This window comes from Schistocerca nitens, chromosome 11 (genome assembly GCF_023898315.1).
Source record: "Schistocerca nitens isolate TAMUIC-IGC-003100 chromosome 11, iqSchNite1.1, whole genome shotgun sequence".
NCBI classification, from domain to species: domain Eukaryota; kingdom Metazoa; phylum Arthropoda; class Insecta; order Orthoptera; family Acrididae; genus Schistocerca; species Schistocerca nitens.
This window is the reverse complement of record NC_064624.1, coordinates 68,210,085-68,237,013: the sequence shown is the minus strand read 5'-3', so window position 1 is coordinate 68,237,013 and position 26,929 is coordinate 68,210,085. Positions and strand designations below refer to the sequence as shown.

Below are 26,929 nucleotides of genomic sequence, written 5' to 3'. Positions count from 1 at the left end.
TAATTTTGTGCATCTGTCCTACGGCACTTCGTGGAAATGCGAATGGTTCAAACGGCTCGGAGCACTATGGGACTTAACATCTGAGGTCATCAGACTGAAGCGCCTAGAACCGCTCGACCACACCGGCCGGCGGAAATGGGAATGACCTACGCTTTTTTCTTTTCACTACGCACTGTTCGTTTCTGTAGCGACCAATGATAAACTGCTGTAGTAGGGGAGCAAGTTCTTTTGCGTAATGTCTGATTTCGTCCGCACGCCCTCCTACTACTAAGCGTTTGTACCTATTCGGTTCCTCGATCGCTTATCCCAGTATCTAGCATTTCGGCGTTCGTACGATGCTAGAAAAGAGGGACCATGCCACTATCTTCCGCCGTGAAACTCATGCGAAAAACGAATTCAGTATTTCGGCCTGTTCTGTCATTTCCCACTATAGACGTGGTATGGTCACTGAGTGGTTTCATACAAAATTTCGAGACACTTGCTTATTATATGTAAGAACAAAATATTCTTAGGACTTTTGGTCAGATCGTTTGGACAAACTTTACCTTGAAAGTTTGTGAACGCCACAAAAGTCACGTGTCTTTGGCGTTTGTTGCTGTCAGACATCGCGTAGCAAGACTTCGGACGTCAGACGCGCTCACGCGTTATCACTGCAGGAGAGGGACAGGGGAATGTGGAGTGGGGTATGGAGTAGAGGGAAATCGGAGAACAGAGTGGGTGGGAGGTGGCAGCCCTGCCCAGCCGTGCACAGCCCAAGTATAAAAGGAGCGACTCGCGATCGCCGACCGCAACAGAGCAGGCTGCTACGGCGCGGACCGGAGTAACACGTGTCGGGTAAGTATCTACGTGTTTTCTCCATTACTGTGACGTGTGCTGAACGTATCCCTTTCTGGAATTTGACACTATCCAGTTCTCTGTCCTTTTTTGTTTTTTTGTTTTTTCTGCTTTCTGACTGGTTCGATGCGACCCGTCACCAATTCCCCTCCTGTGCCAATTTCATCTCAGAGCAGCACATGCATATCTACGTCCTCCATTATTTTTTGGGTGTACCCCAATCTCTTTCTCTACAGTGTTTGCCCTCTACAACTCCCTCTAGTGCCATGGAAGTCATTCCCAGATGTTCTAACAGATGTCCTATCATCCGGTACCTTCTCCTTGTCAGTGTTTTCCACATATTCCTTTCCTGTCCGATTGTGGGCAGACACTCCTAATTCCCTGCCTTATCAGCCCATCTAATTTTCAACATTTGTGTCCGCAGCTCGTGGTCGTGCGGTAGCGTACTCGCTTCCCGCGCCCGGATTCCGGGGTTCGATTCCCGGCGGGGTCAGGGATTTTTTCTGCCTCTTGATGACTGGGTGTTGTGTGATGTCCTTAGGTTAGTTAGGTTTAAGTAGTTCTATGTTCTAGGGGACTGATGACCATAGATGTTAAGTCCCATAGTGCTCAGAGCCATTTTTTTTCAACATTTGTCTGCAGCACCACCTCTCAAATTCTTCGATTCCCTTCTGTTCCAGTTTTCCCACCGTCCACGTTTCACTACCACACAATGCTGCGCTCCAAACGTACAGTCTCAGAAATTTCTTTACCAAATTAAGGCCTATTTTTATACTACTAGGCTTCTCCTGACTAGGAATCTCCTTTTTGCCGGTGCTAGTCTGCTTTTGATGTCCTCTTTGCTCCACCCAACATTGGTTAATTTGCCCCCTAGCTAGTACAACCCCTTAACTACATCTACTTCGTGAACATCAATCCTGATGTTAGGCCCCTCACTATTCTCATTTCTATTACTTCTCATTAATTTCCTCTTTCTTCTATTTACTCACAATCCATATTCTGCACTCATTAGACTGTTCATACGATTCAGCAAATTATGTAATTCTTCTACACTTTCAATCAGGATAGCAATGTCATCAGCAAATCGTATCATTGATATCGTTTCACCTTGAATTTTAATTCCACGCCTGATTTTTTCTTTTCTTTTCTTCTTCGATGTACGGATTGAACAGTATGGGCGAAAGAGTACAGTCCTGTCTTACACTCTTTTTAATCCGAGCACTTCGTTCTTGGTCGTCCTCTCTTATTATTTCTTCTTGGCTCTTGTACATATTGTACGAGGTGCGGCTAGAAAAAAACCGGACTGATGCTGGAAAAAACATTTATTTACAATTACTTACAATTTCATGTTATCTCCTTCAATGTACTCTCCTCCTCGGTCTCTACACCGCTCCATACGAATTTTCCACTGTTCATAGCAATGCTGCAGATCATTTTCGGTAAGTCCATACATTACTTCCGTCGCTTTTTCTTTTACTGCTTCAACAGTCTCAAATCTAGTTTCTTTCAAAGCTGACTTTACTTTAGGGAAAAGAAAAAAGTCACAGGGGGCCAAATCAGGTGAGTAGGGTGGATGATCTAAGATGGGAATGTTGTGTTTTGCCAAAAACGTCTTCACTGACAACGCACTGTGAGCTGGGGCATTGTCTTGGTGAAGGATCCATGACTTTTTTCTCCACAAATCGTTCCGTTTTCTCCGTACTCGCTCACGTAGGGTAGCCAGGACGCTAATGTAGTAATGCTGATTCACTGTTTGTCCCTCTGGTACCCAATCAATGTGCACAATCCCTTTGATGTCAAAAAAAAAAAAAACAATCATCATTGCCTTGAATTTCGATTTTGACATTCGTGCTTTTTTTTGTCGTGGAGAACCAGGAGTTTTCCAATGCATCGATTGGCGTTTAGTTTCGGGATTGTAAGTAAAAAACCACGATTCATCGCAAGTAATAACATTTTGTAAGAAGGTGGGATCACTTTCAATGTTTTCCAGGATGTCAGTACAAATCATTCTTCGGCGTTCCTTCTGTTCAATTGTGAGACACTTTGGAACCATTTTTGAACACACTTTGTTCATGTTGAAACTTTCATGAAAAATGTACCTAACACTTTCCTTGTCAACTCCTGTTAACTCAGACACTGCTCTGATTGTTAAACGGCGATCTTGTCGAACAAGTTTACCGATTTTTTCAATGTTTGCATCAGTTTTTGCTGACAATGGTCTGCCAGTGCGAGTGTCATCACTGCTGTCTTCGCGGCCATCTTTAAATCGTTTAAACCACTCAAACACTTGTGTTCGCGATAAACAATCATCGCCGTACACTTGTTATAACATTACAAACGTTTCGCTTGCAGATTTTCCTAGTTTGAAACAAAATTTGATGTTAACACGCTGTTCTTTCTGTACACTCAACATTTTCCGACTCACAGACAAAACGTCAACTACTTAAAACAGACGCCACGGGCAGACTGAGTGCAGGAGGCAGATGAAACTCGAGCAGTAGGCGGAGCGAGAGTCACGTGACAGGCCACGCGACTTTCAGCCTTATTGCATTCGTTTTATTGTTTCACCAGTACTAGTCCGGTTTTTTTCTAGCCACACCTCGTGTATTACCCGTCTCTCCCTATAGCTTACCACTATTTCTTTCATGATTTCGAACGTCTTGTACCATTTCACATTGTCGAACGCTTTTTCCAGGTCGACAAATCCTGTGAACGTTTCTTGGTTTTTCTTTAGTCTTGCTTCCATTATCAACAGGAACGTCAGAATTGCCTCGCTGGTGCCTTTAAATTTCGTGAAATCCAAACTGATCGTCATCTAACATATCCTCGATTTTCTCTTCTATTCCTGCCAGCAACGTGGATACAAGAACTATTAAGCTTCTTGTGCTATAATTGTCGCACTTGTCAGCTCCTGCAGTTTCCGAAAGTCAGATGGTATGTCGTCAGACTCATACATTCTACATAGCAACGTGAATAGACGTTCTGTTGGCATTTCCCGCTATGATTTTAGAAATTCTGAGAGAATGTGGTCCATGTCTTCTGTCTTATTTGATTTTAAGTCCTCCAAAGCTCTCTTAAATTGTGATTCTAATATTGGATTCCCTATCTCTCCTAAATCGACTACTGTTTCTTCTTCTATCACATCAGTTAAATTTTCCCCCTCATAAAGGCCTTTTGTGTACTCTTTCTACACATTCGCTGTCTCCTCTGAATTTAACAGGGAATTCCCGTTGCAATCTTAATGTTACCACCATTGCCTTTAATTTCACGAAACATTGGTTTGACTTCCTATATGCTGAGTCAGTCCTTCCAACCATCATTTATTTTCGATTTCTGCACATTTTTCATGCTGCCACTTCGTCTTAGCTTCCTTAAATTTCCTATTTGTCTCATTCCTCAGCGACTTGTATTTCTGTATTGCCGAAATTCCCTCAACGTGTTTGGACTTCCTCCTTTCATCGATGAATTCAAGTATTTCTTCTGTTACCCATGGTGTAACCGCGGGTGTAAACTTCTCAGTGTTACTCATTCTTAAAAGAGTTTGTTATCAAAACGAGGAAAACTAAAGAAAGCACCAAGTCATTTTCTTTTTTACTCATCTATTTTCCACGACTTGTATCGCGACAGCTCTTGTGTGTCTTCCTGTATCGGTTCGCGTCAGTTACGTGCATTAGCGGACGACTCCTAACCAACTAAAGGCGCTACTAGCAGTTCCTATTACTCTTATATAGTGCATGCCCGTGCATCAAGTTCCTCTATGAATGTTACTTTTGTTGGCAGTTTGTTGGATCTAATGAAATCTGTGTGACGTCTGGTGTACTTGGCGAAGTGTCCAAGACATTTGTACGTCGGTATTACGCGTGTAATGAATCTAGTAGTTGCCATTTTGCACATCATCTCAACGATATTATTGAGTACACTGTTTATTATACACTGAAGCGCCAAAGTAACTGGTATACTTATACGTGATCAAATACAGAGATACATAAAAAGGCAGAATACTGCGCTGCAGTCGGCAACGCCTACGTAAGACAACAAGTGTCTGGTGCATTTGTAGATCGGTTACTGCTGCTATAATGGCAGGTTATCAAGATTTAAGTGAGTTTGAACGTGGTGTTATAGTCGGCGCACGAGCGATGGGACACAGCAGCTCCGATGTGGTGATGAAGTTGGGATTTTCTTGTGCGACCATTTCAAGACTGTACCGCGAGTAGCAGGAATCTGGTAAAACAAGAATCTACGACATCGCTGCTGCCGGAAAAAGATCCTGCAAGAACGGGACCAACGACGACTGAAGAGAGTCGTTCAGTGTGACAGGAGTGCAACCCTTCCGCAAACTGCTGCAGATTTCTATGCTGGGCCATCAACAAGTGTGATCATGCGAACCATTCAACGAAACATCATCGTTAGGGACTTTCAGAGCCGAAGACCCACTCGTGTACCCTTGATGACTGCACGACACAAAGCTTTACACCTTGCCTGGGCCCACCAACAATGACATTGGACTGTTGATGGCTGGAAACATGTTGCCTGGTCGGACGAGTCTCGTTTCATATTATATCGAGAGGATGGACGTCTACGGGTATGCAGACAACCTCATGAATCCATGGACCCTGCATCTCAGCAGGGGACTGTCCAAGGTGGTGGAGGCTCTGTAATGGTGTGGGGCATGTGCAGTTGGAGTGATATGGGGCCCCTGATATGTCCAGATAAGACTCTGACAGGTGACATATACGTAAGCATCCTGTCTGATCACCTGCATCCATTGATGTCCATTGTGGATTACGACCGACTTGGGCAATTCCAGGAGGTCAATGTTACACCCCAAACGTCCAGAATTGCTAGAGAGTGTCTCCAGGAACACTCTTCTCAGTTTAAACAGTTTCGCTAGGCACCAAACTCCCCAGACATAAACATTATTCAGCATATCTGGGATGGCTTGCAACGTGCTGTTCAGACGCGATTTCTATCCCCTCACACTCTTACGGATTTATGGACAGCCCTGCAGGACTCACGGTGTCACTTCTCTCCAGCACTGCTTCAGTCATTAGTCGAGATCTTGCCACGTCGTGTTGCGGCACATCTGCGTGCTCGCTGGGGAACTACACGATTTTAGGCAGGTGTAATAGTTTCTTTGGCTCTTCAGTGTATATGACGCTGAAGAAAGTCACAATGTTGACCACATAATTTTTATTCGGAAATATTATGAATGCGCATTTACATAATGAATACACCGATGATTAAATATCATCAAACTTCAAATATTCATGATGTATTATTAGGAACAGAAGCGCGTAACTCATGCTATTTTAACATTACGTGTAACCTTGACAAATTCAGAGTAATGGCACATTTACACCATCATACTGTTCTAAAATCTGTTGCAGTATTTAGAACACGTAAAATGACCGAAATGTGACTTCTGTAGTATTTACTGACTTCCTTAGCTTTCATTTAATATCTGGTTTTCCACAATAGCTCAAAGCAGTTCTTAGTCATTACTTTCTACTAACTATTATAACTTTCACAATCATAAAAATTCGTAGCTTTTACAATAACTATCTCAAAATCATGACCTATGTTAGTTTGAACTCGTCTCACCACAATCAGCTTTTAACAGTCTTAGGTTCATCATAGCGCGTGACTAGGAGCTTGCAACAGCCATATTCGACACAGAGCTCTGTAGCCGCCGTTATATTCCCAATACAATAGTTTTCTCCACGACCTCGCTGGGAAGCTCCCCCTGGCCTGTCTTTACCCGCCTGAGGCTCATTTAGCCACCTGATGCCTTTGCTACAGGCAACACACACCCCCATCCCTCTCACCACCTGTGTGAAACATTGGCACACCATGTACTATACTGCAGCTTCATTAAAGAAACTGAAGTTGATACCGATACCTCTGCAACTGATATACACTCCTGGAAATGGAAAAAAGAACACATTGACACCGGTGTGTCAGACCCACCATACATGCTCTGGACACTGCGAGAGGGCTGTACAAGCAATGATCACACGCACGGCACAGCGGACACACCAGGAACCGCGGTGTTGGCCGTCGAATGGCGCTAGCTGCGCAGCATTTGTGCACCGCCGCCGTCAGTGTCAGCCAGTTTGCCGTGGCATACGGAGCTCCATCGCAGTCTTTAACACTGGTAGCATGCCGCGACAGCGTGGACGTGAACCGTATGTGCAGTTGACGGACTTTGAGCGAGGGCGTATAGTGGGCATGCGGGAGGCCGGGTGGACGTACCGCCGAATTGCTCAACACGTGGGGCGTGAGGTCTCCACAGTACATCGATGTTGTCGCCAGTGGTCGGCGGAAGGTGCACGTGCCCGTCGACCTGGGACCGGACCGCAGCGACGCACGGATGCACGCCAAGACCGTAGGATCCTACGCAGTGCCGTAGGGGACCGCACCGCCACTTCCCAGCAAATTAGGGACACTGTTGCTCCTGGGGTATCGGCGAGGACCATTCGCAACCGTCTCCATGAAGCTGGGCTACGGTCCCGCACACCGTTAGGCCGTCTTCCGCTCACGCCCCAACATCGTGCAGCCCGCCTCCAGTGGTGTCGCGACAGGCGTGAATGGAGGGACGAATGGAGACGTGTCGTCTTCAGCGATGAGAGTCGCTCCTGCCTTGGTGCCAATGATGGTCGTATGCGTGTTTGGCGCCGTGCAGGTGAGCGCCACAATCAGGACTGCATACGACCGAGGCACACAGGGCCAACACCCGGCATCATGGTGTGGGGAGCGATCTCCTACACTGGCCGTACACCACTGGTGATCGTCGAGGGGACACTGAATAGTGCACGGTACATCCAAACCGTCATCGAACCCATCGTTCTACCATTCCTAGACCGGCAAGGGAACTTGCTGTTCCAACAGGACAATGCACGTCCGCATGTATCCCGTGCCACCCAACGTGCTCTAGAAGGTGTACGTCAACTACCCTGGCCAGCAAGATCTCCGGATCTGTCCCCCATTGAGCATGTTTGGGACTGGATGAAGCGTCGTCTCACGCGGTCTGCACGTCCAGCACGAACGCTGGTCCAACTGAGGCGCCAGGTGGAAATGGCATGGCAAGCCGTTCCACAGGACTACATCCAGCATCTCTACGATCGTCTCCATGGGAGAATAGCAGCCTGCATTGCTGCGAAAGGTGGATATACACTGTACTAGTGCCGACATTGTGCATGCTCTGTTGCCTGTGTCTATGTGCCTGTGGTTCTGTCAGTGTGATCATGTGATGTATCTGACCCCAGGAATGTGTCAATAAAGTTTCCCCTTCCTGGAACAATGAATTCACGGTGTTCTTATTTCAATTTCCAGGAGTGTAGGTGTGCCAAAAGACTATAAGTCATTTAGAGAGCACTTTCCGACAGTTAATCAGATGTAAACAGAAATATAATGCGCTGACCGAAGTGACATCTGTCTCTTAGAACGACGTAATCCAAGTTACATTAAAACATTAATTTACAGTAATTAATATACCATACAGCTTGCAAAGGAAAATCAATTTTGTAACTCTATTTGTTCATAAAATTACAGGTCGTGCAACAGTGCGCAAATCTGATGAAAATATTTCGTGAGAAAAGTTCTTCACTTGGTCCGACATCTTAGTCCTTGCGTCATGTTCTGCAGAAGCATTAGTTGGTTCATCTGCATTTTGGTGGCCGAAGTCATAGCTGCAAATTGCAGTGACTCAGATTCTATTAAAGGTAAATTCTCTTTTTCTGTTGTTATAAGTGTAGATAACGAATAACAATTTCATAAGCAGTAATAAAATATGTTTTCAGTTTTTCCATTGCGATTTGTATGAATTTCTTTTACAGGACCCGCTTTGGAAGTCAATGTTTTACGCTTAAGATCTGGAAACCCAGGTAAATACTCTTTTGCATAATTTCTAAGGACATTTCAAGGTCTAATAGGTTCATTTGGTGCTGACCTATCTCGTTGTGGTTCTCTACTTCCGTGATTTAATAACTGCCTCGCAAAATCTGTTACCTGCTGTAATGTCAGTTGTAATCAACACGTGTACTTTATACGATTTTATTACTTGTATCCTCTTCATCCCAAATTTCAGCGTATATCAACGTTAAGAAACGGAAATTTTGGAGATTTTTCGGTATTTACGAATGCTACATCTAAAAAAAAGTTTTAGTAAATGGACTTTGGTTGATCGCTTAGTGAAGCACATGTCATCGCAAATTATAGCTGTTTTTGAGTCTGTTAGCTACTGTAACTACAAAAAACGTTTAACAAAAATTAATATATTTTTATCCCTGATTTTTCTGCTGTTTTAATAGATACTAGTTCTCAACTGTAATTAGTCATACCTTTAGCTTAAGTGATCCAAAACTTAAAAGACAATCCGCTAGCTCATTTTAGTGACATTTGTTTGTTATTCTATAAAAAGTTGCAGCGACCACAACGCAGCTCCACAGTGAATGCTGATGAGTTAGCTGACATTCGTTCATGGCTGGAATTCACCCTGACTGTGGTCAAACAATTAGAAACTGTGCGAATAGGTGCGTTTGGAGGGCTCTCCACAGTCGTGCACCAGAGACAGCAAGCATACGCCTCGAGTATCGTCCTCTCCTGTGTATTCTGACTCCTCTACAGGATGTACAGCTTTCATCATTACTGATGCACTTGACACTGAGTGAGTAGACGCCATGAAAAGGAGAGAGAGTGATCAGAGAGAGCTCATGGTATTTTACCCATACCTCTAACCAACAAGTGACTCACTTCACATGTTTGGAAACATGCTGCGTCGCGTGTGAGGACTAGCCAAACGCAAAAATGCTAGAGGTCTATAAATCGTCGGCAATTCCAATGAATGGCGAATGATGGTAACCCTTAGAGAAATTGCAACAAGGGTTGGGGAGCAACACGAGTTTCACTCATTTTGCACACCCGATGTCCTCATTTGACATGTTGTAGAGACTATTCCGGCAGCTGCTGAGGGAACAGGATGCACCTGCTGCAGATTGTGGCACACATTGGAACGAAAATGCCTGTTGTTGCAGCTCCGAGATCGTGCTTGGATCATTCCAGCATCTGGCAGAGAAGATAGAGAACGCAAGCCTTGTTCATGGAGTTCTGACGAAGCTCACAATCTGCAGCAGTGCCTGAAGAACTTATGGTGCCTCCTGGTTCTGACTCTAGAGGAAGCCAGTTCTATGAAACGCTTGGCTGCAGTTTCCAGGACTTGCACCATTGGCTTGAGAACTGTAAGGTCCCACTAAAATGGTCAGGTGTACATTAGAAGCTGCTACCCAGGTAGCTGACTATGTGTGGAGTGGAGTACCTGTAAGATGTTAAGTCTTTCTGATTTTCTCGATAAGAAACCCCACCGTAACTGCTCGTACTATCTTTTATACTACCTCGTGTTTCAGGGGAAAGCTTCACTTGGCGCTGACATTACACATTGTACACGTTTGACATTCTCCCATTTCCGCTGAGTGGTCAAAACGCACTCCTGCCGCATTAACTCAGCTCGTCCTGTTCCTCCGCGAGATGCAGAAGGTCACAGATATAGCCCGTTCAGGTCCGACTTAGACTGGGACCATAACATAGACGAATCTGCAGGGATGGCAGGGCAGAGATTGAGGAGCAGCTACAAGATGCAAAGGGACTGTTTAAAAACAGTGCTGGAGTTTTTGCTGTATGGGATCCTTAGCAGATAGATTCGAAAAAGGTGACTCGTTTCGAGATATGAGTAGCTTGTCTCATAGATACTCTGGAACACTGGTTTCTCGTGCTTTATCAAAAAGCCTTCACCTATGATTCTGGTCCTTATATACTTTAATGATATAGTATCTCCCTGTAACTTTACCTGTTTTATTTATCATGGGTTCGAGATGTTGTTCACTTTCAATACGCCTATATCTAGCTGTTCTCTCACATGTTTAGGTGTCTTCTCTTTGTATGGAGTAAAAGTAGCTGCTGACACGCCACTTTCTTCTTCGATTCCTTAGCGAATGTAAGTTTTTACCTGCGTACAATGCCGACCAGTAAGTGTTATCTCGTTTTTATAATGCTTTCAAAGCTATCAAGTTTATTCCTACTGTCATATTATCACACACCTACTATATATCTGCAAAAGCTATGTACATTCTTAAATTTCTTTCGTACAGCTCTCTAAAGTGATTTTAAATTTTATTTTGGCACCAAATTGATTTTCTGAGAATGTGGCGCCAACTGTTCGAGGACGAAGGAGTTGGATGGTGAAGTTTTTCGGTAATTTTCGCTTTTTAAGACATTCTTAATTTTGCATATGGGCATTATAAGGCTTCTCTCAAAATCAGCTGGCAGTTTTCCATGTTCATGTACGCTACAGTCAAGAGCATATAACAGGACTTTGATATCCATTCCAGCCACATAGAGAAGTTAGGACAGAATATTGTAGATTCCTAGGGTACCCAGTTGCTCATGTTTTTTTTGGAGCTACTACAAATTCTGATTTTAAAATGAATATAACGAAGTCTTGGGCTGGTAGACAGAAGGACATTGCATATATGTAGAACGTAATTTAACCTCTCATTTGAACTATCCCCTTATCATCTAAACAGGATTTTCTAGACACAGGTTATGAACAGGAACTGGTAATTTTTTGAACTAAAATTAGAACTTGCAATTGAGAACTTAACCTTTCAAATTATTAATGTCATCTGAAACGCTCTTTTAGCGTACATCAGCGCAAAATAATATCAGGAAGGAAAGGTGCACTATGTGATCAAATGTATCCCGACACCTGGCTGAAAATGACTTACAAGTTCGTACCGCCCTCCACCGGTAATGTTGGAATTCAGTATGGTGTTGGCCCACCCTTTGCCGTGATGACAGCTGCTTCTCTCGCAGGCATACGTTCAGTCAGGTGCTGGAAGATTTCTTCAGGAATGGCAGCCCATTCTTCACGAAGTGTTACACTGTGCAGAGGTATCTATAATGTCTGGTAAGGCCTTGCACAAAGACGGCGTTCCAAAACATTCCGAAAGTGTTCTATAGGGTTCAGGTCAAGACTCTGTGCAAGCCAGTCCATTACAAGGATGTTATTGTCGTGTAACCTTTCGCCATAGGCAGTGCATTATGAACAGGTGCTTGATCGTGTTGAAAGATGCAATTGCAATCCCCGAATTGCTCTTCAACAGTGGGAAGCAAGAAGTTGCTTAAAACATCAGTGTACACCTGTGGTGTGATAGTGCCACGCAAAACAACAATGGGTGTAAGTCCCTTCCATGAAAAACACGACCCCACCACAACACCACCGACTCCGAATTTTACTGTTGGCACTACACACGCTGGCAGACAATGTCCACTGGGGATTCGCCATACACACACCCCGCCATCGGATCGCCACATTGTGTATCGTGATTCGTCACTATACACAATGTTTACGCTCCTTACACCAAGCGAGGCGTCGTTTGGTATTTACTGGCGTGATGTGTGGCTCATGAGCAGCCGCTCGACCACGAAATCCCAGTTTTCTCACCTCCTGCCGAACTGTCGTAGTACTTGCAGTGGATCCTGATTTCGTTTGGAATTCCTGTGTTATGGGCTGGATAGATGTCTGCCTATTACACATTACAACCCTCTTCAACTGTCAGCGGTCTCTGTCAGTCAACAGACGAGATCGGCCTGTACGCAATCGTTCTGTACGTGTCCTTTCACATTTCCACTTCACTATCACATCAGAAACAGTGGACCTAGGGATGTTTAGGAGTGTGGAAATCTCGCGTACAGACGCAAGACACAAGTGACACCCAATATATTCAATAACCTAACCACGTTCAAAGTCCGTGAGTTCTGCGAAGCGCCCCATTCTGCTCTCTCACGATGTCTAATGACTACTGAGGTCGCTGATATGGAGTACGTGGCAGTAGGTGGTGGCTCAATGCACCTAATATGAAAACGTATGTTTTTGGGGGTGTCCGTATACTTTTGATCACATTTTATAGTATTGGAATGTGTAAGAAGAGCTGAAAACTGGTTGATGTCTGATTATGCTGCTACCCCAAGTTAATGGTTCCTAGAAACGCACCCGACACACTATTAGCCCGTTGTTGATCCTGTGTAACTGGCAACAAAGAGGAGTATCAGGAGCAGAGCAATACAGTTTCCTGCAGTACAATATTGTTTTTTGAATAAATGGAAATATCAGGATGATAACTCGTTGAATAAAGAACTGCCACTTTGTGAATGATCTCCTGGCAAACAACTGTAGAAGGAAGTTAAGGATATGAGATTTGCACAACATCTGTGGCTTGTTTTGCAGACGAAATGTGCTGAAACCAATAGAAAATTGTTTAAGTGGTTTAATTAAAGACTAGATTACCACTCGCTGCTTCTCCCACGCAGACTGTATGGTGTGCACAGATATTTCTTTCTTTAATCGAATTTTTATATTGTTCACAAATTTCTACACGTTCTAAGCATTCCACACAAATTAAGGCCACCGAAGCTTGGTCCTTTTCTGAACATACTTCTGCCAAAAGGATTATTCTGGTAGCTGAAGTTCAAGTTTTTTTTGAAAATCATGCGTTTTACGTTCTTGTGGTGATATTGGCATAGGAACTTTCTTTCTCTAATACACATTTATTTATATCTAATCGAGAATTGAAATACCATTTTCATAGACTTGACTTTACAGTTTTTAATATAATATTTTCTTGAAATTTTCCATCCCCCATTTCACCCACTGGGGGGTTCAGTTTCCAAACATAGTGAAACACGTAATGTATGTATTTGTAACATAGAAGGCAAATACAAATTTCTGTAGATTTAGCTTTTAGTATGCTTTCGTGATGAATAAATTCCATTAAACTTTTCATCCTGTCTCACTCCCCTAGACCTTGAACTTCCAGAAACACCTTTTTTTCTTAAGTCAGATACCAGTTTCTACAGATGTATTTTTTTTAAATGTTTCATTAGTTCTTCAACATGATTTATTTTCAAATAAACTTTCACCCACTGTTTTAGCCCCTTAGTGGCTCAATTTCCAAAAATTCTCAAAGTGTTATTTATTTCTGACTGTAAAACCAGATACCAATTTTCGTATTTCTAGCTTCAAAATTGCAACAACCCTTTAATGCCGAGTATCGCGAATCCGCGTCATAACAGTGCTCTACTAATAAATGGAAGATTAACTGTTATTTAATATCACTGCCGCTAGATGCTTATTCTTCATGAACCTGAGTGTTTCGGGTACATCTAAAGCACCAAAGTTTTTGTGTATTACATTTCATTTAGAAATTTATTCAGGCATTAAGGAGTTGCCAGTGACCTATTTTCAAAAAACGCTTTATCCCCCATTTCACCGCCTTAGGGGGGAAATTTCGAAAAATGCCTTCTTAAGTGACACCTACAATTTAAGATCAACATGCTCTCCAAATTTCAACTTTCTATCCTTAGCGGATTGGGCTGGGCGGTGATGGGCCAGTGAGTGATTCAGTTATTGGACTTCATACACTGAAGAGCCACAGAAAGCCTAACATCGTGTAGGGCCCAAGCAAGCACGCAGAAGTGCCGCAGCACGAAGTGGAATGGACTCGACTAATGGCTGAAGTAGTGCTGAAGGGAACTGACACCATGAGTCCTGCAGGGCTGTGCATAAATCCGTAACAGTACGAAGGAGTGGCCATCTCTTCTCAACAGCACGTTGCAAGGCATTCGAGATATGCTCAATAATGTTCATGTATGGGGAGTTTGGTCACCAGCGGAAGTGTTCAAACACAGAAGAGTGTTCCTCGAGCCACTCTGTAGCAATTGTGGACATGTGGGTGTCGCATTGTCCTGCTGGAATTTCGCTAGTCCGTCAGAATGCACAATGGACATTAATGGATGCAGGTGATCAGACAGGATACTTACATACATGTCACCTGTCAGAGTCATACCTAGACATATCAGGGGTCAGATATCACTCCAAGTGCACACACCCACACGACTAGAGAGCCTCCACCAGCTTGAACAGCCGCTGCTGACATGCAGGGTACACAGATTGATGAGGTTGTCTCCATACCCGCACACATCCATCGGCTCGATACAGTTTGAAACGAGATTCGTCCGACCACGCAACATGTTTCCAGTCATCAACAGTAGAATGTTAAGATTGGCGGGCCCAGGCGAGGTATGAAGCTGTGTTTCGTGCAGTCATCGAGGGTACACGTGTGGGCTTTTGGCTCCAAAAGCCCACATCGATGATGTTTCGTTGAATCGTTCATACGGAGACACTTCTTCATGGCCCAGCATCGAAATCTGTAGCAATTTACTGAAGGGTTGGACTTCTGTCACGTTGAATGATCTCATGAGTTGTCATTGGTTCTGTTATTGCAGGATCTTCTTCCAGCCGCAGTGTTGTCAGAGATTTGGTGTTTATACCGGATTTCTGATACTCATGGTACACTCGCGAAATAGCCGTACCGGAAAATCCCCACTTCATCGCTACCTCGGATATGCTGTGTCCCATGGCTCGTGCGCCGACTATAGCACCACTTTCAAACTCACTTGGTAAACGGTCTAACAACTGTGGCGGACACTTGTCTTAGGCGGGCGTTGCCGACCACACTGTTGTATTCTGCCTGTTTACGTATCTCTGTATTTGAATATACGTGCCTATACCTGCTTCTTTCGCTCTTCAATGTACATTGAGATTTGCAGCTGTTTACCTATTTCATTATTTCGAAAGCATATTGTTGCGACCCACATGAAATGTAAAATATTCGCAATAGTTACTTGATGCAAATCTGGATAGGGCTCAAGTAAGTAAGCAGAGTGTTCTATGGGGGCACAAGGTTCTTAGTGACACTGTGTGTTTCAGGACAGTCCACAGTGGAACCAGAAACGGAGGCTAAGGAGACCCCAGCTGTGGATCTGAGCGCCCTGTTGGACGCCGGGGAGGGCGCCGTGGTGACCCTGGTGGCCGGCGACACGCGTCTTGCAGCGCACAGGGCCGTCCTGGCTTCCAGGAGCCCTGTGTTCGAAGCCATGTTCCGGCAGGATCCGCTGGAGGCCAGCAGCGGTCAGGTCGCAGTACAGGACGTGGAGGGCCCAGTGCTGCGCCAGCTGCTGGCCTACCTGTATACACTCCAGGCCCCCCGGCTGCCCGGCATGTCTGCACAGCTGCTGGCCGCCGCTGATAAGTACGGCGTGTCGGCCCTGAAGGCGGAGTGCGAGCTGCAGCTGGCCGCACAGCTGTCCGTCGAGACAGCGGCTGCCACGGCTGCTCTCGCGGTCAGGCACTCTTCTGACAGCCTCAAGCAGGCGGCCATTAAATTCATAAGGGCTCACTTGGCGCAGGTGATTGTCACACGGGGCTGGGCTGATGCAGTGCGCTCCCAGCCTCAAGACATGGCTGATGTGTATCGCCTGCTCTTGGAGACGCCAATGGAAACCAGGTAAGCATAGGCCACTCTTCTGTGCTGTCCACTTCCATATGTGTGTGTGTGTGTGTGTGTGTGTGTGTGTGTGTGTGTGTGTGTGTAAATTTACCAGCATTGTTTGCCACTGAGTTTCCTTAGACGTGTCTGTCGTGTATCATCAATGGCCATCTATTTTGTGTCCCATAGGCTAGTGTTAACTAGTTCATGCAAGTAGCCTTGTTGTTTTGCGTGGCACTATCCCACCACAGGCCTACATTGATGTTTTAAGCAAATTTTTGCTTCCCTCTATTGAAGAGCAATTCGGTGATGGCAACTGCATCTATCAACACGATCGAGCACCTGTTAATAACGCACGGCCTGTGGCGGGGTGGTTACACGACAATAACATCCCTATAGTGGAATGGCCTGCAGAGTCCTGACCTGAATCCTATAAAACACCTTTGGCATGTTTTGGAACCTCTTCTCAGTGCAGCACTCCGTGAAGAATTGGCTGTCATTCCCCAAGAAACCTTCCAGCACTGGATTGAACGTATGCCTGCGAGAGTGGAAGCTGTCATCAAGGTTAAGGGTGGACCATCACCGTATTGAATTCCAGCATTACCGATGGAGGGTGCCTCGAGCTTGTAAGTCATACTCAGCCTGTTGTCCGAATGCTATTGATCACATGGTGTACATGACGAATATGGCGCGACGTGAAGGACTTTAGAACACGAGGAAGAAAATGACTAAATGCAGTTCGTAGAAACTCTACATCCCACAGCTTCTTGATATTACAGTATGTTTATGCGCATTAAACAACTCTATGCAAATGCACAGCTACATCTGCCGCCATATTCTAGTGCGACTTTTACTTTTAAAAGTATACTATCCATTAATTTCTTATACGTTCAGCACCACTTGTAATCCAAGTCAAGATTTGAAGAGATCATGTTTATCCACTACATGTCCAGTTTCTCGTGGAGAAAAATACTTGCCGCACGTAGCGGCTGCGCAGTTTGAGGCGCTAAGTCACGGAATGCATGGTCTCTCCCTCCAGAGGTTCGAGTCCTTCCCCGGGCATGGATGTGTGTATTGTTCTTAGCATAAGTTAGCTTAAGTTGTTTGTAAGTCTAGGGACAGATGAATTAGCAGTTTGGTCCCTTAGGAATTCAGAAACATTTGAATATTTGAAAAATACTTACAGCGGGCACCTATTTCTTGACAACAGCCGAATAGCACTCACTCAGGAACACGTGGGAGCTGAACTACTTCAGACAGATAACAATGGCTCTGAGCACTATGCGACTTAACTTCTGAGGTCATCAGTCGCCTAGAACTTAGAACTAATTAAACCTAACTAACCTAAGGACATCACACACATCCATGCCCGAGGCAGGATTTGAACCTGTGACCGTAGCGGTCGCTTGGCTCCAGACTGTAGCACCTACAACCGCACGGCCACTCCGGCCAGCTCAGACAGATAACAGCTCATTAAAATTAAGCATTAGATGTTACATATCTACTTCAATTACACAAAAATTGTTTCTAATATTGTAGGATATACACTATGTGATCGAAAGTATCCAGACACATGGCTGAAAATGGCTTACAATTTCGTGGCGTCCTCCATCGGCAATGCTGGAATTCTGTATGGTGTTGGCCCACCCTTAGCCTTGATGACAGCTTCCACTCTCGCATGCACACCTTCAATCAGGTGCTGGAATGTTTCTTGGGGAATGGCAGCCCATTCTTCACGGAGTGCTGCACTGAGGAGAGGTATCAACATCGGTCGGTGAGGCCTGGCATGAAGTCGGCGTTCCAAAACATCCCAAAGGTGTGCTATAGGATTTAGGTCAGGACCATGTGCAGGCCAGTCCATTACAATGATGTTATTGTCGAGTAACCACTCCGCCACAGGCTGTGCACTATGAACAGTTGCTCGATCATGTTGGAAGATGCTATCGCCAACACCAAATTGCTCTTTAACAGTGGGAAGCAAGAAGGTGCTTAAAGCATCAATGTAGGCCTGTGCTGTGATAGTGCCATGCAAAACAACAATGGGTGAAAGTCCCCTCCATGAAAAACACGACCACACCAACACAACCATCTCCAAATTTTACTGTTGGCACTACACACGCAGGCAGATTACGTTCACCTGGTATTTGCCATACCAACACCCTTCCATCGGATCACCACATTGTGTACCATGATTATTCACTCCACACAACGTTTTTCCACTGTTCAATCGGCCAGTGTTTACGCTCCTTACACCAAGCGAGGCGTCGTTTGGCATTTACTGGCGTGATGTGATGAGCAGCCGCTCGACCATGAAATCCAAGTTTCCTCACCACCCACCTAACTGTCATAGTACTTGCAGTGGACCCTGATGCAGTTTGGAATTTATGTGTGATGGTCTGGATAGATGTCTGCCTACTACACATTAAGATCCTCTTCAAGAGTCAGCAGTCTCTATCAGTCAACAGACGAGGTCGGCCTCTATGTTTTTGGGGTGTATGTATCTCTTCACGTTTCCACATCACTACCACATGGGAAACAGTGGACCTAGGGATGCTTAGGAGTGTGGATGTATGATACAAGTACAGATGTATGATACAAGTACAGATGTATGATACAAGTGACACCCAATCACCTGACCACGTACGAAGTCCGTGAGTTCCGCAGAGCACCGTATTCAGCTCTCTCACGATGTCTAATGACGGCTGAGGTCGCTGATATGCAGTACCTGGCAGTAGGTGGCAGCAGAATACAGCTAATATGAAAAAAAGTATGATTTTGCGGGTGTCCGGATACTTTAGATCACATAGTGTATATACTGGGTCTCGGTTTGAAAACCGAGTAGCTAGCGGTGAGATGGAAATGACGTCTTGGCTGACATCAGTCTGGTCGACATAGGAGTGATGGCGCATTTTCAAGCAGCTTCTGTTGCACACAGACAAAGAGGTCACTTCTTTTTTCTGTTGTGAGATCTGTCCCACCCAGCAGCACCACTTACATAAGCACCAGCCTCCTTGTTGTACAGCCACTGTAGCACGTTATTCCTGGCACATGTGCCGTTTCATGTTTTCCCCATCCAATTCGAAGACAGAACTGGCACCATTACACATGTTTTCTCACTGAATACAGATGTCAATGAACATTTTTTGGGCCATCAGTAGCGGTAGAAGGTGAGGTCACACATTCTGGCAACCTCTCTAAACATCGAATCGGTGGTACCACACTGAGGTGATGAAAGTCTTGGGATATTTCCTAATACCATGTCAGAGATCTTTTTGCCTAGCGTAGTGTACCAACTCGGCGTGGCATCAACTCAACAAGTCGTTAGAAGTCCCCTGCTGAAACATTGAGTCATGCTGCCTATAGCTGTCCATAATTACAAAAGTGTTGAGGATTCAGGATATTGTGCACAAAGCGACATCTCGATTATGTCCAGTAAATTTTCGATAGGATTCATGTCAGCTGATTGGGTTCACCAAATAAAATGCTCGAACTGTCCAGAATGGTCTTCAAACCAATTGTGAACTGGTGACATGACCTTGTTGTCTGGGAACATGAAATGCTTGAATGGTTACAAATGGTCGCAAGTAGCTGAACATAACTACTGCCAGTCAATTGTAGGTTCAGGTTGGACCAGACGACCCAGTCCATTCCATGTAGGCACATCCCACAGCATTTTGGAGCCACCACCAGCTTGCACAGTGTCTTGCAGACAATCTGGGTCCATAGTTTCGTGGGGACCGCGCCACACTCGAACCCTACCATCTGAACTCACTAACTGAAATCAGGACTCATCTGAACAGGCCACAGTTTTCCATGTTTCTAGAGTCCAACTGATACGGTCACAAGCCCACGAGAGATACTGTAGGCAATGTCGTGTTGTTATTAAAGGCAATTGAGTTGGACATCTGCTGCCATAGCCCATTACCGCAAAATTTCATCACTCTACAAACGAATACATTCCTCGTGTGTACCCCATTATTTGACACAGTATTTCTTGTCCATTAGCACTGACAACTCTACGCAAACACTATCGCTCTCATTCGTTAAGTGAAACACGTCGACCACTGCATTGTCTGCGATGAGTGGTAATGTCCGAATTGTGGTATCCATAACGGAGTGCCCCACGCATCTAGCTCCAACTACCTCTCCGTGTTCGAAGTCTGTTATTTCCAGTCGCGCACTCATAATCACATCAGAAACCTTTCCACATGTCCTACCCGAGTACAAGCGACAGCTCTGGAAGTGAACTATCCTTCTGTACCTTGTGTGCGTGATACTGCCGCCATCCGTGCCTACACATATCGTTATGCCAAGACTTATCTCAGTGTACATTATTCTTTCCTATGTTTACTTCCTATTCCTTTCTAGGTGAAATGTATTTTGTGCTAGGCACCAGATGCCGTGTTGTTTGACTTCAGTAAGGCATTTGACACCGTCACACATTGCCATTTAATGAAAAAAATACAAGCTTACGGAGTATCGGAGCAGACCTGTGATTGGATTCAAGACTTTCTTGCAGATAGAACTCAACACGTCCCTCTTAACGGAACTAAATCGACAAATGTAAAGCTAATATCTGGAGTGCCACAGGGAAGAGTGATAGGACCAATGCTGTTTACAGTATATGTAAATGATCTAGTAGAAAGCGTCTGATGCTCTTTAAGGCTATTCACAGATGAAACAGTTGTTTATATCAAAGTAGCAACGCCAGAAGATACTAAGAAGTTGCAGAACGACCTGTAGAGAATTGATGAATGGTGCAGGTTCTGGGAGTTGACCCTGAACGTAAATATGTGTAACATATTGCTCATACATAGGAAGAGAAATCCACTACTGTACAGCTACACTATCGATTTCAAACAGCTGGAGACAGTGTCTGCCGTAAAACATCTAGGCGTAAATATCCAGAGCGACCTTAAGTTGAATGATCATATAGAGAAGATAGTGGAAAAATCAGACACCAGACTCAGATTCATCGGAAGAATCTTAGGGAAATGAAAGTCATCCGCGAAAGAAATGGCTTACAAGGCGCTTGTTAGCCTGATTCTTGAGTATTGTTCATCTATATGGGATCCCTATCTGATAGGACTAATAGAGACAGAAGATCCAACGAAGAGCGGCGCATTTCGTCACGGGGTAGTTTAGCTGACTACAGAGCGTTACAGAGATGCTAAACAATCTCCACTGGCAGACGTTACAAGAGAGGCTTCGTGCATCATGGAGAGAATTGCTATTGAAATTTAGGGACAGCACATTTCAGGAGGAGTCTGACAACATATTACTTCCTCCCACATACATCTCGCGTATTGACCATGACGAGAAAATTCGATAAATTATAGCCAATACAGAGGCTTACAGATAATCATTCTTCCCACGCACTATTCGCAAGTGGAACAGGGTTGGAGGGATCAGAGAGTGGTACCGAAAGTACCCTCCGCCACGCACCATTAGGTGGCTTGCGGAGTATGATGTAGATGTATACACAGAGTAACACAAAGAGATTTTTAGCACCTTTGTGTCCCATCTGTTCCTCTTTCAACCTGACTCCAGAAATGTGAGCTACAAACACTGATAATTGCAGCCCCACGCCATGTGCGACAGTAAAGCAATGAGGCTGATGTGAAAAAAAAGTTGCTTACCGTTTCAGTCAATTTTAGTGTCGTCTCCTTCAAAGCAGTTCCTATCTGATTGCACACACTTCTTCCAGCGTTTCTGCCACTGATGGTAACATTTCTTGAACTCATCTTCTGTAATATCCTCCAAAAACCTCGCCACACCCTTTTGGACATCTTGTGCTGTTCGAAAATGGTGTCCCTTGACTGCTGTTTTGACTCTTGGAAATAGAGAAAAGTCGCATGGAGCGATATCTGGTGAATAAGGTGGCTGTGGTAGTACTGAAATTTGTTTTGAGGCTAAAAATTTCTGTACTGACAGAGCGGTCTCGGATGGCACATTATTCTGATGCAGGAACCAATTATCTGCAATATTGGCACAGACATGAAGAACTCTTTTATAAAGTCTTTCTAAAATTTCTTTGTAGTAATATCGTTTCACTGTTTGTCCAGGAGGCACCCACTCTTTATGATCAATTCCCTTCGAATCAAAGAAGCACACAAGCATGCATTTTGCTTTTGACTTTGACATGCGAGCTTTTTTAGGTCTGGGTGATCTCTGAGCACCATTGCGAACTTTGGCGTTTTGTCACTGTATCGTACTGAAAAAACCAAGTTTCGTCACGATAACAAATCTGGACTGATTTCCGTTTCCTCTAACAGATCGACTGCCACATTTTTCCGTGTTTCTTGCTGTTGTGATGTGATTGGGTCACATGGCTCTGAGCACTATGGGACTTAACTTCTGAGGCCAGCAGTCCCCTAGAACTTAGAACTACTTAAACCTAACTAACCTAAGGACATCACACACATCCATGCCCGAGACAGGATTCGAACCTGCGACCGGAGCGGTCGCGCGGTTCCAAAGTGTAGCGCCTAGAACCGCTCGGCCACTCAGGCCGGCCGGCCGGCGTTGTGAGATTTTTTGGGACCATTTTTGCACAAATCTTTCTCATACCAAGATCTTCTGTTATTATTCGACGAACCGTTTCTCGATTGATGTTCAGTTCTTCTGCAATAATTTCATTTTCATGGATAATCTTCGATCACATCGTACGAGTTCACGCACCCTGGCCAAGTTGACATCCGTCCGTGCGGTTGATGGTCGTCCACTGCGGTCTTCATCTTCAACATTCGTTCTGCCTCCACCAAACATTTTATACCAACGAAAAACTTGAGCTCTTGACATAACCTCCTCTCCAAAAGCCTTCTGAAGCCTACTGTAAGTTGTCGTCGCGTTTTCACCCAGTTTAACACAAAAAGAAATGGCATACCGTTGCGTAATATACGGTTCCATTTCCGTGACGAGAAACTCAAACACGTGTTAACTTTTTACAACAACTCACGACTGAGCAGCTGCATCGATGTGCCACTTGGACTAGAAGCAGCTTATAGACCAAGGTCAAAGATATTGGGCCTACGCAAGACTGCAGAGTTGCCACATCTTGCAAGTAAAATCAATCTCATTACTTTATTGTCGCACCTCGTACGTTAAAAGAATATTGCCTTTTCAATTTCTGTGTGATTTTCGTTGTTATGTATTCAAACTAAACTGTCCAATCCCTCCAGCATAACTATTGAAACTTGTATGTACCTTCCAGCTGTGCTTTATTATGTACAAACTGTTGTTTGGTCTGCTAAGCTACTTGTATGAGGGGCTCAGGAGACCGAAATTGTAAAATGATGTGGTCAACAGTAAGTCATTTGTCTAAGCATGCACATTACTGTTGTTGACCCTGTGTGTTCTATTATCTGTGTGTAGACAGTCCCCCAGCAGTTACTGCCTGCAAAAAGCTGTCCTCTGGCCCGCATGTGAATGCACTTTTTCACGTAGCTTCTCCCACACAGCACACCAGCCACTACAGACAGCTCAGTCGCCCCCACCACTCAGCTGCAGAGCAACCATGGTGACAACAGCCGGACTTCCGCCTCAGCTATCACGCCCACAGCTGCCAGCCCGACTCCCTCAACCGATAGCGCCGCCATCACTCTGCTGAGGTGAGTTTTGTCATGACATGTGCCCTTTCTTCACATTCATAGAACAACTCATGTGGGTTTTGAACCAAGTGTTATGCCCAGAAAGACAGATGTCTTATTGTATTTTTTTAATGATATATACGCTGAAGAAACAAAGAAACTGGTACACCTGCCCAATATTATGTGGAGTACCCGCGAGCACGCATAAGTGCCACAACACGATGTGGCCTGGACTTGACTATGTCTGAAGTAGTGCTGGAAGGAACTGGCATCATGAATCGCGCAGGGCTCTCCATAAATCTATAAGAGTATGAGGGGGTGGAGATCTCTTCTGAACAGCATGTTGCCAGGCATCCCAAATATGCTCAATTATATTCATGCCTGGGGATTTTGGTGGCCAGTGGAAGTGTTTAAATTATACTGAGTGTTCCTGGAGCCACTCTGTCGCAATTCTGGACATGTCGGGTGTCACATTGTCCTCCTGTAATTTCCCAAGTCCATCGGATGCACAGTGGGTGTGAATGGATGCAGATGATCAGAAGTACATGTCACCTGTCAGAGCTGTATCTAGATGTATCAGCGGTCCCACGTCAATCCAACAGGACATGCCCCACACCATTACAGAGCCTCCACCAGCTTGAACAATCCCCTGCTGACATGCAGGGTCCATGGAGTCATAAGGTTGTCTCCATACCCTCACAAGTCCATCCACCTGATACAATTTGAAACGAGACTCATCTGATGAGGTAACACATTTACAGACATCATAAGTCCAATGTCAGTGTTGACGGGCCCAGGCGATGCGTAAAGCTTTGTCGTCCAGTCATCAAGGTTACAGGAGTGGGTCTTAGGCTCCAAAAGCCCATATCAATGATATTTCATTGAATGGTTCGCACATTGACATTTGTTGATGGCCCACCATTTAAATCTGCAGAAATATGCGGAACGGTTGCACATCTGTCAAGTTGAACGATTCTCTTCAGTCGTTGTTGGTCCCATTCTTGCAGGATCTTTATCTAGCCCAGAGATGTCGGAGATTTGACGTTTTACCAGATTCCTGATATTCACATTACACTCGTGAAATGGTCGTACAGGACAATCCCCACTTCATCGCTACCTCAGGGATGCTATGTCCCATCGCTTGTGCGCCGACTGTAATACCACCTTCAAACCCTCTTAAATCTTGATAACCTGCTATTGCAGTAGCAGTAGCAGATGTAACAAGTGCGCCAGACACTTGTTGCCCTACATAGGCATTGGCGACTGCAGCGCCATACTCTGCCTGCTTACATAATTCTGTATGTGAATACACAGACCCGCACCAGTTTCTTTGGCGCTTCAGTGTAGTTACCAGGAAAATTTATTCCCTTCACAAAATTTGACATTCAAATAGGTGTATGAATTACATTCAGATCAGAATGGGTATGATTTAATAAACACTGATTCATAGGAAATATGCTATAATCCGTACTCATGTGGGTCCGCTGCATCGTATGTCTCATATAAGGACGTTGAATGTTATGCTATGAGACCAAGATGTTGCTGTGTTCGATTATATAGTTTACTAAAATAGGCCAGTTTTGATGTGGCTACCATCTTCAAGTCATGTGTGGAAAGTACATAATTTGGTAGCATATTTCAAATTTTGCAGTATACAATACATCTTATAATTGAATTTTGATTTGCTATGTACTTCAGGTGGCCTTGATATCTGCATGACATCAATGTATCACTCGCTGTTCCACAACTATGGAAGTTTGCTCCTTCGATATTGATGGAGCTGTAGTGTGCGTTTAACTTTTCCTGGAGCAGTTAAAACTGGAGCAGTATATAACTGTTCCAGCAAAAGTTTAACAGCTACAGTAGCTCCATCAACATGAAAGAAGCAAGCTTATACAGTTGCATGACAGAAACTGCGACATCAACCTCTTATAGATATCAAGACCACCTGATGTACATAGCAAATCATAATTCTATAATATGTTGTATTATCCATTCCAAAATTTGAAATTTTTAATCAAACTCCAAATGACATACTTGCCACAGATAACCTGAAGATGGCACTCACACCAAAAGAAGACCATTTAAGACCATATTAATAAACAATATAATCAAACACAGCAACGTCTTGATCTCACAGCATTCTGTATGTGTGTGTGTGTGTGTGTGTGCTTTTGTGTGTGCGCGTGCTACAAATATAAATTCTTATACTAAAATATTGACTTCATTTGTTTGTTGGACACCATTTCTGGTTTGATTAATAACAGATAACTGGAAGTAGAGGGACAGAACGATTGATTCATGTTAGGAACCTTTCCTTTTCTTATAAATGCATTTAAAAATCGAAGACACTCCAAAAATTAATATAATTCAACACACAATAGACTCTGAAATCATTTGTTAACAAAAGTTACCCATAAATTTAGAAAAAAACTACATTAAACACATCTATATTAAACAATAGAATTGCAGCCGTCACACTCCTCAATACACGCAAATGTTAAGTAAGAAAATATTGTGACTATTAAGTATGAACTTGTTTTTCATGAAAAGCTGCTAGCTGACAAAAAGAAAATTCACACAAATTCCTCCCTGAAATGACTTGGTGACTTCTGTGTAATCACATGACAGAGGAACAGTTTTCCTGTACCAGTGTCACCCACTCTGTATGTCCATTCAATGAGACCATTAGCAACACTACATAAAAGATATAAGAGCATTTAATTATGGTGCATTAAAATCAGTTCTTCAAGATAACAGCATTGAACAAAAGAAATCTTCCAAATAGGCATATACAGGGTGTACATAAAGTCCAGGAACACTTTCAATTATTTATAGCATAAGAACCAAACATCGTACAGAAATCACATACATGTCATTTTGAAGAGAAACCGTGAAAGTTTTTTTTCATGTCTACCGCCACAGCGTTGTTTGGTAATTTGCCGATAGTCAGCGCTACTCACAACCATGGCGAGCTCAGGTGCAGAGCGAGCTTTCTGTGTGTCGGAGTTTAACAAAACCAAGTGTGCTACAGCTGTTCAATGGATGTTTAGAACCAAGTACGGTAAGAAGCCACGAACAAGGAAGGCCATTACCACTGGCACAACAACTTCATTACCATGGGTT

The 26,929-nt window shown here is 44.2% G+C and overlaps 1 protein-coding gene across 1 annotated transcript in view; it reads left to right on the top strand.

The window, feature by feature from the left end:
• Window positions 1-756: 756 nt before the first annotated feature.
• Window positions 757-26,929, top strand: part of LOC126212962 (ankyrin repeat domain-containing protein 17-like) — a 38,794-nt gene continuing 12,621 nt past the window's right edge. Inside the window, exons 1-5 of the mRNA XM_049940488.1 lie at window positions 757-834; window positions 8,386-8,555; window positions 8,670-8,717; window positions 15,656-16,232; window positions 23,675-23,824. Coding sequence (XP_049796445.1) covers window positions 8,468-8,555; window positions 8,670-8,717; window positions 15,656-16,232; window positions 23,675-23,824 — 863 coding nt within the window. The 5' untranslated portion in view covers window positions 757-834; window positions 8,386-8,467. The remainder of the gene's footprint in view (window positions 835-8,385; window positions 8,556-8,669; window positions 8,718-15,655; window positions 16,233-23,674; window positions 23,825-26,929) is intronic.